Raw genomic sequence first — 13,629 nt, 5'->3', positions numbered from 1 at the left:
AGAGAGCTTATAATCTGTTTTCAATTGATTTTATTGTATAAAATGTTTTTGAAAGACCAACATGTTTGTCAATTAATGTGTTATTAGTTTTCAATTCTGTCAAGTTATTGTCAAGCATTCTAAGTAATTGCTAACTTAATTAGAAAGGAGGAAAAAATACAACACTGTCACATCATAGTCTAATACAATTTTTTCACTATTGGTTACAATACATAGCTTTGTTGAATGCCAAACGTACAAACTAGTGTTGAAAGCTTTTAACATGTTTTACTAAAACAGAATTTTAATATTGTTTGTATAGTTAATTTCTTGAGAAAGTTCATAATTGTATCATAATGTAATGATAGCAAAACTTGAGTTATTTTATTAGAAAGTTAATAGCAGTTAGATTACATGTAACTGTGGTTGATTCATATTGCAAGGAGATTTGTGTTTCGTAATTAAAACAAGTAGTAAATGCTTCTAGTTACTTCTCGTTGGAAGTATTATTGTAAGTAGTTGCTTCTCTCCATGCACAAGGCAACAATATATTACGTCACTACCATGCACCTGCACATTAAGTTAAGACAGAAAAATTAAGTATGCTTAAATTGGGCCATGCTATTAATCCTAACTTATTCTCAAATATTAGCTGAACGAGACTTTTGATATAAATCATCACTTACCAAATCCATTTGAAATGCATAAATGGACAAAATATTCTCAGAGAACAAAAATTCAATCTATACTTAAGATTAATTCTCAAAACATATTATTTAAATAAGCTAAGTTTTAAGCCATATTGATGGTAAGATACAAGATCTTGTTATATTGAGGTCGTCTCCCACTCTGATTATTGTTTCCACATCTATATTGATGGTAAGATACAAGATCTAGTTATATTGAGTCAATTATTCTTTACTGTTGAAAGTACAAATTATTCTATCAAAATTTTGAGATCATAATTGTATCATGTATGTATTGATAGCATAACTTCAGTAGTTGTTTTATATGTACATTTCTCTATAAGCATTAAATTAAACCTCTCCAACAGTGGTTGATTCATATGGCAAGTAGATTTTTGTTTTTTAATTAAGCAATGTTTCCATTAAAACGAAAAGCAACAAGTAGTATATGCTTCTAATTATAGTTGCTTCCAATCCACGCACACTGCAACAATATATGTACGGCACTACCATGCACCTGCACATAAAGTTAAGACAGAATATTTAAGTGTGTTTAAATTGCTCCATGTATAATTCTAGCTTTTTTTAAGGCAAGATGTAGTCCTATCTTATTCTCAAAATTTAGAGGTAGTATTAAAAAAAAACCAGTTTGATCTCTAATTATTAAGGTCGTTAGATCAAAGTCACTACATCTAACATACTAGATCAATTAACATAATAACATACGTCTAAGAGAAATATATTATATTATCTTCGGAATGCATGTAACCATACCTTATGAAATCATTTAATCAAAATGATTAATTGAAAGTAGTTTGTCGTATCAAACAACAAATAATATACCAACACTTAACCCATTACATTGTAATTTTGCACAATAAAGTTATACGTCCTTAATACCTTAGACTAAGATTATAAAAGAGGGGAATGCTTCGAATCATGTCACACACTTTTTTAACCTAAAATACCCTTTTTGATCTCCGATAATCCATGAATTGGATGACGGAGTCTTTATAGGTACTGAAATCATGTTCTTAGAAAGATAAATGTCCGACACAATATGTGGGACAATGTGTATGACAAGTTAAATGCGTAACAGACAGAATAATGACAGAATTAAAATAACATACGAATTATTAATCCACTTCCGTGCAATTATGAGTTCCTCGTGAGGAAAAAATTAATGACTTTGAGATAATTCGGTTCGATGGAATCAATGGCAAGGCCATGAGACGGAGATAGTTATAATGATGTATGTTAGGTTGAAGAGGAACCACTGACGAGTATAGAAGTTAGAGGTTTGGATGAATATTGCATTATTTTCTTGTTGCATTCATGCATTTTGTATATTGGGGATAGGTAGGACTTCAGTCTACTAAGGAGTAGGACTTCATTCTAAATGACGAGTTGAATGCTTCTGTAACACACCTCTGAAAATTCGAAATATTGACACCACATGCATGCGAGTATATTAGATGAGACATGCATACATAATTGCATTTGTTGATTGTATGATTGATTTAACTGTGATGATTATACTATCCTTGTTGTTTTATACACCGCTAATATATAAAATGTATTTCTCACCCCTTCTTATTTTTCGTGTTGTTCTTTATGCATGTTATGCAAATTCTCAAGTAGAGACTAGTAAGCAGTAGTCGTTACTTGTTTTGGAGGATGGCAGAGTTGGCCTATTCGTTGTTTTATTTTCTGTTTTATTGTCGTACCTTTATCGACTATTTAGTTTCTTGTGTGTCGCTCTGATAATGTAATACTGGGTTGGGAAATACTATATTTGTTCTCCGAGTTGTTTAATTGAATAATTTATAATATAAAACGAAGTTGATTTCCGCGTATGTGATGATGTTTTGAGAAATGTTGTTTTGAGATGTAGCACCCTTTGGTATCGTTATCTTTTTTGCATGTTTTCGTAAATTGTATGTTCAAGGTTTAGGGTGTTACACAAATACCTAAGCTTATACAATAAATCTAAATAAGCATAATCTAACCATGTGTGGCATACAATCAATGCAATAATGCACAAATGCAATAGCAAAACTAATGAATACTAGAAAATTAAAAGAGATAAGGGAAACAGAAAAGATACACATAGATATATAGTGGTTCGAATATCGCCCTTGCTCCACTCTTCAATGGTGTTAATAACAACTAAATAAAAATCACGATCTTCCACTATTTTGATAGATTTGGTACAAGCATTTTGATTACAACAAACTATCAAACGATAACTCACTCTGTGTATGCAGACACTCGAATTGCTTACAAAAATAAGATCTCTAAAGATCTTGATCCAATAACCTTGATATCCACAATAATTATCCTCCAAGTATTCGTGTGTAAAAATCCCCTTGATCCCACCGATTTCATGTCTGAGCAATTGCCATTATCCAAGGGTTCATTGAACAAATCCCAACTTTGCATGCGAGCAATCTTTCTCCAGCACCACCAAAGATTAGACAACTTCCAAGTCTATCTTATGTACCATTGATACTTGATCTCGCCAAAGTATTCCTTGGATTATATTGAAAGGCTCTCCTGATAAACAGTAAAGACCAAACTACATTCAAGAAATGATATATGTACCTGTTAAAAATAACAAACTTCACACAAAAACATTAGATACCATATTGTATCACTAGTCTCCCTCAACACTCAATCTTTATAGATGAAGGTATTGAACAATGAAAAAAGACTAAGGATGAAGATGATGAACAATTCTAGATTATCTCACAAACACTCTAAAAGTACAAGATGTTAGTCAAGGGATTAGATGAATGTGAATGAAGAACACACACGCAAGGTTCTCCCAAATTTCTAGGTAAATGGGTCTTGGTTCTTTATTGTTATAATGAGCTTGATTAATCATGAATAACACAACAAGATTAATCAACTCACTCTTTCTAAATTACTCAAAACAATAACAAATTGCACAAGAATAAGATGCAACAAAAAGGAGTATGAATCTGACATGAATCTATAATCAATAAGTTGTTCTAGAGAAGAAGATAAGACAAATTAACACATTTGTCTCTATGGGTTTCAGCCATATGTTTCACTCACTTGTTTTCTGATACATGGTGATGGATAATCTAGGAAAGCTCATGTACCAGCGTAAGGTTATATATTTGAACGTTTCTACCATGAGTTTTCACTTTAAAGAGTTGGAAGCACTGACTATTGTCATCTGATTGTTAATTGAAATTATATGCTCCTATGGATTGCTTTTGCCATCAAAGGACGGTAAAAGTGGTGGTTTTAAATTTTTTGGAACGTGATCCCCCTAAGTTCCTTCTAAAAGAGGCTATGGATCTAGGGGTTCCTCTTCTACCTCCTCTTCCCTAATGTTTTGTTGACCTGTGTGAACACTCTCTTGCAAGGACTCGTTCTGCTGGCGTAAATTCTCCATAATTGTCAAAAGTTGAGCCATGTCTGGTGGAGTGCAAGGTTCACTCCTGCTGGGAGATGATCCAGACATCGTGTTGTTGAGGTGTAGATGATTTTATTGTGCGGCCTGGGAAAGTTTTACTGAGGCCCCGCGGTAGATGCCAAACGTTCCTGATAAACTTTTTTGGTTAATCTCCTTGAGGCGAGTCAGATGAGACCACAAATGTACTATAATTTATGTGATACTAGTTTCTTGTCTCTCTTCATATGTGGGGAGCCTTTTTATACTCATCTCACTCTCTAGGATCATTAAGAAGTGTCTCCTCAAGTTCCATGTTAAATGATATCTATAACATCTATTGTTCTCATTATTATCATGTAACGTCTTCTTGATCACTTTCTCTAGCTCTCGTAAAACCTTGGAACTACCACACAACTGTTACGCCGATCTAAACACATCATCCAAAAATATGTCTCTAATAATCTTACAACTCGGGCTCCGACTTGTTTCATTTATAGCAACTCGACACTTTGTCATTCTCTGCAAATACTCGACATATTGACTCTCCATGATCGACCTCAATGACTTATAAATCGAATTTGATAATTTCGAAATGTACAGTTACAATTGGTTTTTTTTCTCTGAAGATAGGTATTTATACGACCCACGTCAAGCCACTTACCTACAAGAAGTTTCAACGTCTAACCCCAAAAAAGTTACCAGACAACTTACACATAACCCCTTCCCAACAAAATTACCGACCCATAAAACCCATAATCAATACATGTCATATGTAACACCCATCTATACCCCAAACCATAATATGATATTTTAATTAGAAAACATAACCATAAGGGTGTCACACACATAAAACACATAACCTGCTCTGGAACATGGGTTACCACAGAAATAAATTCAAATGCACATATTTATACCTGGGATGTTACACGACATCCAACACATCTGATTTGTACTTGGGATGTTACACGACATCCAACACATCTGATTTGGGTCAAGTACTTGTATAATAACACATTCAGTACCTGTTCTCGCATGCTCACCCAAGAATTTACGGTATCATCGCAGCGGAATCACTAATAAACATACAACAATAATATTGTAACTCAAGACATTAAGTCTCATGAATTTCAACTTAATAGCATAATCAAAAGAGTTTGTAAATAAAATTAAAATAACTTATAATCTCCAAAACACAAAAAGTTTGTAACATCGACAACAATGATACAAAATTCAAATCAAGCATTTATCCCAACCCGATGTTACATGATCAAAGCAAGGAACCACTAAATAAAATAGATAAATTATGTAGGTCACTTCAAGAGTTATCCTTCCACTTACTTCAGTCAAAGTTACTTCTGAATATCTGCATGATGTCCATGTAAGGACAACATTCAAACAGAAAGGGGGTTAGAATACACTTCAATAATTAGCAGTGGAAAAACAAAGATTAACTAACAATATCACACACTAATTACAACAATCATCAACATATCAAGTATTCTCATCCACACATCATAACACAAAAATAATAATCACCAAATGCAACACAATGCATATGTACTTGACAACTGACTCAACATGCATGTGCTACCAAATTATGAACACTCAGGTTCATTTCACTCCATGATCTCCACCATAGGATCGACCCCCTCTTGGAATCGGAGCACACAAAAATCGCTACCATCATCATAGGCAACGCTTCACTAATTCCTCAATAGAATTAGCTACTCGCACTCGATCCCCACCATAGGATCAAGGCTCACCAAAACTGGACCGAAGTCCGTACACCATGACGTATGAATTTCAACAGCATACAATGTCACAAATTATCACCAAAATAATCACCCAAAGTTATCACCAAATCATCATCCAAAATTATCACCAAATTATCATCCAAAATTATAACTCGATAGAGTTCCCAAGGAACTCTAAAACAACTCTAAAATCTCAAAAATATTCTACCGATAACTGTTGCACATAAAGATAACTCTTATAGACTCAATCGACAACTCTAACAACTCTACGGGAACTCCAATAAAATTGAAAATACTTTAAATTGACTAAATAATCCAATTATTTTTCTCGAACTCAGAACTCCAAAAGCATATTATACTAATAATATTAATTCAATATTATTATTATTATTATTATTATTATTATTATTATTATTATTATATTAATAAAACACATTATGCTAATGAACATATTATATTAATAAAACACATTATGCTGATGAAAAGGTATGTATGCCAGTAACATGAAAACAAGCAACAACTTGTATATGCCGCAAACAACCACCATGATGTTTACGAGAGCTACAGTATATAATGAAACAAGTTATCGTCATAGTAATTGAACAAATCTTCTGAAACATAATATATATTAATCGAACCAGGTCATTGTATATATAATTGACACATATTATATAGTAACGATACGACACCGTATATTGATAAAAGTGACAATACAATGTATATAAGCGATGTATATAAACATATATAATAAAACTACAGTACGATTTCAATATCAAATTATAGACATCAATTCACACAAAATTAACACAAATAAAATCAGTAAAACATCAATCTCTCCTAAAAACATAGAATTTATCAACATCACCATCCTTATTGGAGGTTAAGGGAACCTCTCTTATCATTCCATGATTTAGTATCCATATATGAATAGTTCCTCCCCCTTACCTTGATTTTCCAGCAAAAACGACAGCAACTTCCAAGAAATTCTTCTCTCAAATCCTAACTCTCCCTCTTTGCCTCTTTTGCTCCGCCTCTCCAAAAATACGTACTCACCCTTTTAGGTTCTTCCAAATCCTATTTTATTCCAAAAACCTATTTCCTTCTAATTAGGTTTTTCCCTTCTTATCCTACATATTTTCCTTAATTCCAACCTTGCCCTCAATTTTTCTAAATGTTTTATTTTCTTATTATTTTATTAATAAATTTAATATTCCTTATTTTTCTATCACCCATGTTATTTTTAATTATTCACCTTATAATTCTATTTTTTTCTTTCTCAAATAAAAATACTATATATTCTAATAATTAGTTAAAATTCCATTAATTTCTAAAAAGTATGAAAAACTCTTACTCTCTCTATACCTCTACTTCAAGGATACTTACCCCCACAATCACACAATAATTAATTTAAAACATCAATTAATCAAATAAAAATTTAAATAATTCAAATTAATTAATTAATTGAATTCGGGGTGTTACATCAGACACCTAACTACAAAACCAAGAGCATATCCTATACCACCACCAACAACGATATGCCCCCAACACATCATCCTACCATAGCCAAAACACCAAAGAAACATATAACAACAACCTTTCCTCCTACCATAGCCAAAATGCTCAAACATCACAACACCAAAATATGCAACAAACATATAAAACACCACAACAATCATTTCTCCTTTATCCAACGAATCATTCACACCAATGTCATCATTCAATTTACTAGACCACTCACCAATAACCCCATCAACACAACCTAACTACACCGACAAGGGCCACAAACTCAGTTACGACAGTGCACCAATGTCATCAATGCATACACCAGACTATGTAGAATTACAATAACTTATTAGAGAATTTAATCATGGTGATGTTCCAAGGGCCTCGTTCCAAACATCTGGGGTGAATCATCTGAGACCGGTACGACAAAGGGTACCTAGGATGTGTGGAAGCAGTGGCATGTATGACCAAGCCAATCGTGCTTGTTAGTGTTAAAAATATTATCATATGTAATCCTATTTAAATTAAATTAATATTTTTTTTTTCATTTTTAAATATAATTTATTGTTTTAATTAAAAAAATGTACTTGGACGTTAGATGAATTGACGCATCATCTTAATCTTTAAACACAAGTGTCAATTGGATTAACTACACCATATATAGTCGTCAATTTAATTGGTGACACCTCTTAAAGTTTAACCGCATACACCAATTTATCTGACATGTGCACAAAGTTGTCAATTTTTTTTATTTAAAACATTTGTGCTTTAAGAAATAGGGGGAAATTTTAGTTTTGGGGAGATTTGTTTTTGAATTTTTTTATTATTGTAGTAAAGAATTTAAAATACGGGTTATCTAAATTTAAGGCTATGTTTAAAATTATGGAATATGATGAAATGAAGCGGAGCAGAGTAAAATAAATATCTCATTTTATTATTTAATATTATATGATGGACTATAATTAGGGATGTATGTGAGTCGGTTTGAGTTGAGTTTAGCCAAATCCAATATCCATCCAATCCATATAGGATACTCTGTTCTGAGTTAGATAAATTAACCATTAGTTACACCAACGAGCCGAGCCGATTTGGACAAATACACTAATTTTTGAATTGAATTGAGTTGGATAATGGATTGCTCAAATAATTTTTTATTAATGTTAAATGATAAAATGTTGAGTTATTATTTATTTTTTTATAAAAATTACTCAATATTTATATTTTTTTAAAAAAAAATAAATGATCTATTTTTATTATCTTTTAGTATCATAAAATAATAAGTGATATCATCAACTAATAAAATTATCATAAAATACTGATAATAAATTAAAGTTGCATAAAATAAAATTGTATAACATCGAAATAATTAAAGAATAAAATATTTAAAATTAATTAAAATCATAACTCAATAAAACGGTAAATCTTAAAAGATTAAAATTATAACAACTAAGATAATATTCATCAAAATCATTAAAATTGTAATAATAAATATTTGATTACCGTGTTAATAAATTTTTTGGATTTGAATTCAGTTTTTACTCAAAACCCAATTTTTTTAATGAATTATTTAGTTTTTAAACTCATATTCACTAAACTAATCCATTTTTTTAGATTTTTCCTATTTGATTACAAAATTTTATGGGTTGATCCAATCGATATGCACTTCTAAATATAATTGATTCTAAAATATGTTAGTAGTATAACATAAAATTCATTTTAGAAGTGACATAAAGGCCGGAAAAGAATGAAGTGCGCGGCGAATGGAAGCGGAACACGGTGCAGCAGCGCCGCAACCACCGTCTGTGCACGCTGCGAAGCCGTTGCGTATTGCTCCCTCTCTCATCGGGTTTGCTTCGATTTCTCACTCATCAACTTTCAAATTCACGCTTTTGTTTCTGTTATTATTCCATTAAAATAGGTTCGTTGCTTCTTCTCTTGTGCCTTAGATTGCGCATTGGAGTCATCACAAAACAGAGTGTGATAGGTTACAGCAACAGATGGAGAGTCTTGCTGTTCTCAATGATTTTCCTTTCACTTTCTCTCGCCAAGCCACAATTCAGGTTATTATCACTCTTCTAGCTTATATGCTCTTTGATACTTTTTTTTATTCTTCCAAACAAAGCCTAACTGTTTTTCCTTATTTGTTTAATATAATTGATGCTTTTGTAATTTCAACAGGTTTGTGCAAATCAAGAAACTCGGTGTTCATTTTTGAGCAAGAGAGGCCTTCATCGAGTGGGAATGTGGATGTGTGAATGCCTTTGTGGAGCATCATCTTCTTCATTTGATCTCTTAGGGTTTTCTCTTATTTCCTGCATATTCTGATATTTGAATTTAATCTAATTTCTATTTTTGAGTGATGAATTCTAGTCTGTATTGAAGAGTAACTCACTGAATGATCGTTTAGTTTGATACTTTGATTATAACTTTAGAGCGAACTTTAGGTTTAGAATTTTACTTTTTGCAGGTTAAACAATGGCTGGGACCTTCCAAGTGCTTTGTGTCCTTGTCGTGGTAATTTTATTTTATGCTTCAAAAGTTTCTCGTTTTGTAATCAAAATACAGCAAAACTGAACATATTGTAAATTTTCAGGTCCTGAAGCTCTTGTTTCAGAGCGGTTGTGTAGTTGGAGAGACTACTTTAAGTGGAGGTCAATCCAGTTTGACTCACCTGTTGCTTTGCTTCTTCACTGGGTATGATTGTGTAGTTATTTTTTCGCAGTCTTATTTCTTGTCATCACAGTTTGCTTATTTGTAATTGTGAGGGTGTGAAGTTGGCTCTTTTTGTTTGCTTATATGTGTAGCTGTCGTCACTAAAATAAGAAGTCTGATATCTCCTTGCGAATTATAAATTTCCACTAATTACTATCAATGGAAAGAATCTGCCACTAAATTTTTCGCCTTGGTTGTATTGGGTATTATTAGAATGAATGTGTCTTTTTAAAATGATATGATAATCTTGTATCTATTTCAGCCTCTTACCATATATCATGCTGCTCAACTTGTTGGAATTACAACCTTGAATCTTGAAGTCAGTGATAAGTTGCACATACATTACCTTGGTAAATCATTACCTTCAAATTCTCTTTAAGCTTTTTGATCTTCAATTGACCAGAGGCTTTGCCTTTAAATTTCTACTTACGCCATGTTCATATGGTTGTACTCCACTTGATAATAAAAGCCCATATTTACATGGTTTAAGGAAATTTAGAACTTTTTTACACCATGTAGTATGTATAGTGTAGGTATAAGTATAACACATTTTTTTCATGGCTGTGTTAAATGCGCTCAGAGGAGCTATTTTGGATGTTCAAACTAAAAATATCATAGTGGAAGTAATGACTTATCAACCAACCAAAACCTGAAACCCTGGATTTGATAGTCTTCTCTCTTCCTCCCCTCTCTTTCCTTGTTAAAAATGAAATTAAGTTTTGCGGTTGCTATTTATTAAAGGTTTATATTTGAAATTCCTCAAGCTACTCCAGATTAGTTATGAAACTTTGTTCTTCTGTCATTTTTATCTGTTATTACATTTAGGTGATCATAAGTTGCGTATGTATTTTCATAATAAATAATTTTGTATGATTTCTCTGCACATGACTTTGGTTTTGTAAAATTTTATATGGAAGGGCCTGAGAAGGAGCTGCTACAACTTGCTGTGTTTGGAGAATTACAAGCTCTCTTCCCTGGTGTACATATTCATATAGAACTTGTTGGACCTGCAATTCCCCCGCAAAGGTCTGATGCATTGCTCACTACTCATTGTTCTGTCATCTGATGCTGGTCACTACTTGGTCTAAATATACGTCCTTCCTTCCTCCCAGTAAACAGGGATGGCGAAAAAATCAGCATTTCTAAGTATCCTTGTTGTAATGAAGCCAAGTGTGTGTGCAAACTAGCTACTGAAAATGTGATCCTAGAGACACAAACATGTATGAGTTCTGCATTGACATTGCAGCTTTGGCGAGGATTCTATCACGACAGATACAAAGATATTGTTAAGGTATCCCATTGTTACATCTAAAAGGAATTAAGATGCAAATGTTTGGTAATACTTGTTCTTAGTATGTTGCTGTCATTTAACTTAATCTTGCTTGTTTTGATTCTGACTGTCAGATTCTCTGAAATCATCAATTTGTTGTAATTAATGTTCCGCTTACAGGGTTCCTTTCCTGACTTAATTATTGCTCCAAATGGTGGTATTGCTGCCTATTCCAGTTGGTTACCAAGTATTGTACGTCTCCCATCTTTTGGTTATCCATCCTAAGTTTAGGAGTTAGTTTTAGTTTTATGCTACCTTTCAGTTTAAAAAATATGACCCACATTTACATCATTTCCTTCTTCGTTTTCTTGATTAAATTTTCAGGAGTTAATTGAAAAGATTGATGTCCCAGCTGTTCTTACTGATTATTGCGAGGAAGCCTGTCACCTTGCAGCAAGTTGCATAAAGACTGTAACTGGACGCCCTCTTAGATTACCTGTGAGCTTCTAGTTTGATTTATGGTGTCTTGAGTTTTAAATTGTAATCCTTTTGATCATTTACCAATAATTTTGATGATCCTATGTAGGTTCAATTAAATCCTTTCAGGCAGCCTATTGCTGTGGAAGACAGCGTGTTGGTGCTTCCGTGCTACTCAAATTGCTTTCTTTTTGGTATGTAAAGAGTAATGCTCTGAATTTCTTGAGCCACTGAGGATAATGCCTAATTATATAATAATGTTTCACTCCATAAGATATTTATCAATGACTCTTACCACATGTAAAACCAAGAAATAGATTAGTTGATGGTTGGCTCTTTTTGGAAGAAGCTATTTAGAAATGAAGTAACTTGTATCAGAAGCAAACAATTGCTTTTATCAAAATCGAAAATAGGAAAGATGCATTGATGTCAAGGGCTTAGCTCGATAGCAAATTAGATTTTAAGTACTTCTTTCTTTCTCTGTATCTCTATGTATACTTGGTCAAAAGAGTAAGGATTTGTTGCTTATTGTGTATGATCTGATTGAAGCTTACAAGCTTTATATGATCCAATCAAAAGGAAGATGATATTGTTATTAATGAAAGAACAGCCTAAGATAAAACTGAAGGATCAAGTAGTGTAATGATCTAGTTGGCACAAATGATGTGAATGATGTCAATACTTATGAACATAAATTAAGAAGGCAGGAGAAGGCAAAATTTTCATCAACGAGGCTTCATGGCTATGGGTTCCTATCTAATAATATAGTAACAAGTGAATGTGTGATGAGGCTTGATGGTTAATAAAATCTTTGCGATGATGCTTGAAAAATCTTGATGGTTAATAAAATCTTTTAAATGAAATCTAGTAACAAGTAACGAGTGAACGTGTTATTATCCACAAAGATTTTATTAATCTCGTGCAAGGAGAAGGTGATTTTATACTTATTAATCTCCTGCAAAGACAAGGTAAGGTGATTGAAACTGTGAATTCAACGCAATGAGTGCGTAATGGTAAAGTGATTGATTTGTTTGTGTGCAATTTGTAAACATTAGAAGCAATCGACTTGATTTCGGATGGTCTGGCTGGAGCGGCCACCCTCCGCGTTGGAAGTAGGGTGTGATTGGGTGATTGAAAACGTGGGCAATTTTACCACTATAACGGATTGCGGGTTGATGTCTGAGTTGTTTTTTTTTTTTTTTTTTTTTCCATGCGCATATACGATTTTGCAAAGTTTTTTTTAATGCAGATATACGATTTTGCAAAGTTTTTTTCATGCAGATATACGATTTTGCAAAGAAGGAAGAGAAGAGGTCGACTAACTTTATTAGAAAAGAAATGAAAGAACTATAGAAAGAAGAGTAAGATGTAGATGATAAGTGTTGGTTTAATTTTTTATTGATATAGTAAGGGTTGAAAAGTAAAAAAAATAGAGTAATTACTTGTTGAGTACCTTATCAAATTGCAATAGCTACTTACATATTATAAACATTGTGAATAAAAATAATAATTATATTGGGCTTCTGCCCTCCTTCCAATAAAAAAAAATATATAACATATGCAAGAATAAATAATTAAGTCTCCAATCTATTTTTATTTTATTAATTTGATTTTTATAAAAAAATTATGTTGGTTGTATTATTTGTACAGATTATTCGTATATTTTGTCTAAAAAAATAGTTAATTCTAAAAAGTCAACAACATGTTATTCCATTTTTAGAATCATTCGCTCCGTTCCGCTATCCGAAATTAATAACTCTAGAATCATCTATCTGTATGTGAGAATTTTTAAGATTAAACCTAAAATGACTCACTCTTAAT

At 32.4% G+C, this 13,629-nt stretch overlaps 1 protein-coding gene across 1 annotated transcript; it reads left to right on the top strand.

Moving 5' to 3' along the window:
* Positions 1-9,019: 9,019 nt before the first annotated feature.
* Positions 9,020-12,343, top strand: LOC127119427 (uncharacterized). Its single transcript, XM_051049658.1, has 11 exons — positions 9,020-9,195; positions 9,296-9,409; positions 9,528-9,646; positions 9,817-9,863; positions 9,943-10,043; positions 10,324-10,411; positions 10,979-11,087; positions 11,181-11,352; positions 11,512-11,583; positions 11,716-11,829; positions 11,918-12,343. The coding sequence occupies exons 1-11, from the start codon at positions 9,094-9,096 to the stop codon at positions 12,008-12,010; spliced, it is 1,131 nt and encodes a 376-aa protein (XP_050905615.1). The 5' UTR covers positions 9,020-9,093; the 3' UTR covers positions 12,011-12,343.
* The last annotated feature ends 1,286 nt before the right edge of the window (positions 12,344-13,629 follow it).

This window comes from Lathyrus oleraceus, chromosome 2 (assembly GCF_024323335.1).
Source record: "Lathyrus oleraceus cultivar Zhongwan6 chromosome 2, CAAS_Psat_ZW6_1.0, whole genome shotgun sequence".
NCBI classification, from domain to species: domain Eukaryota; kingdom Viridiplantae; phylum Streptophyta; class Magnoliopsida; order Fabales; family Fabaceae; genus Lathyrus; species Lathyrus oleraceus.
Note: the sequence above shows the minus strand (reverse complement) of the source record. Positions and strands in the feature narration are given on the sequence as shown.

Bases quoted from the DNA above. Each gene is read 5' to 3' on its own strand.
- LOC127119427 (XM_051049658.1), top strand. From the start codon at position 9,094: ATGAAGTGCGCGGCGAATGGAAGCGGAACACGGTGCAGCAGCGCCGCA. The intron at 10,044-10,323 runs GTATGATTGTGT...TATCTATTTCAG, and splicing joins TTGCTTTGCTTCTTCACTGG to CCTCTTACCATATATCATGC. The intron at 10,412-10,978 runs GTAAATCATTAC...TTTATATGGAAG, and splicing joins GTTGCACATACATTACCTTG to GGCCTGAGAAGGAGCTGCTA.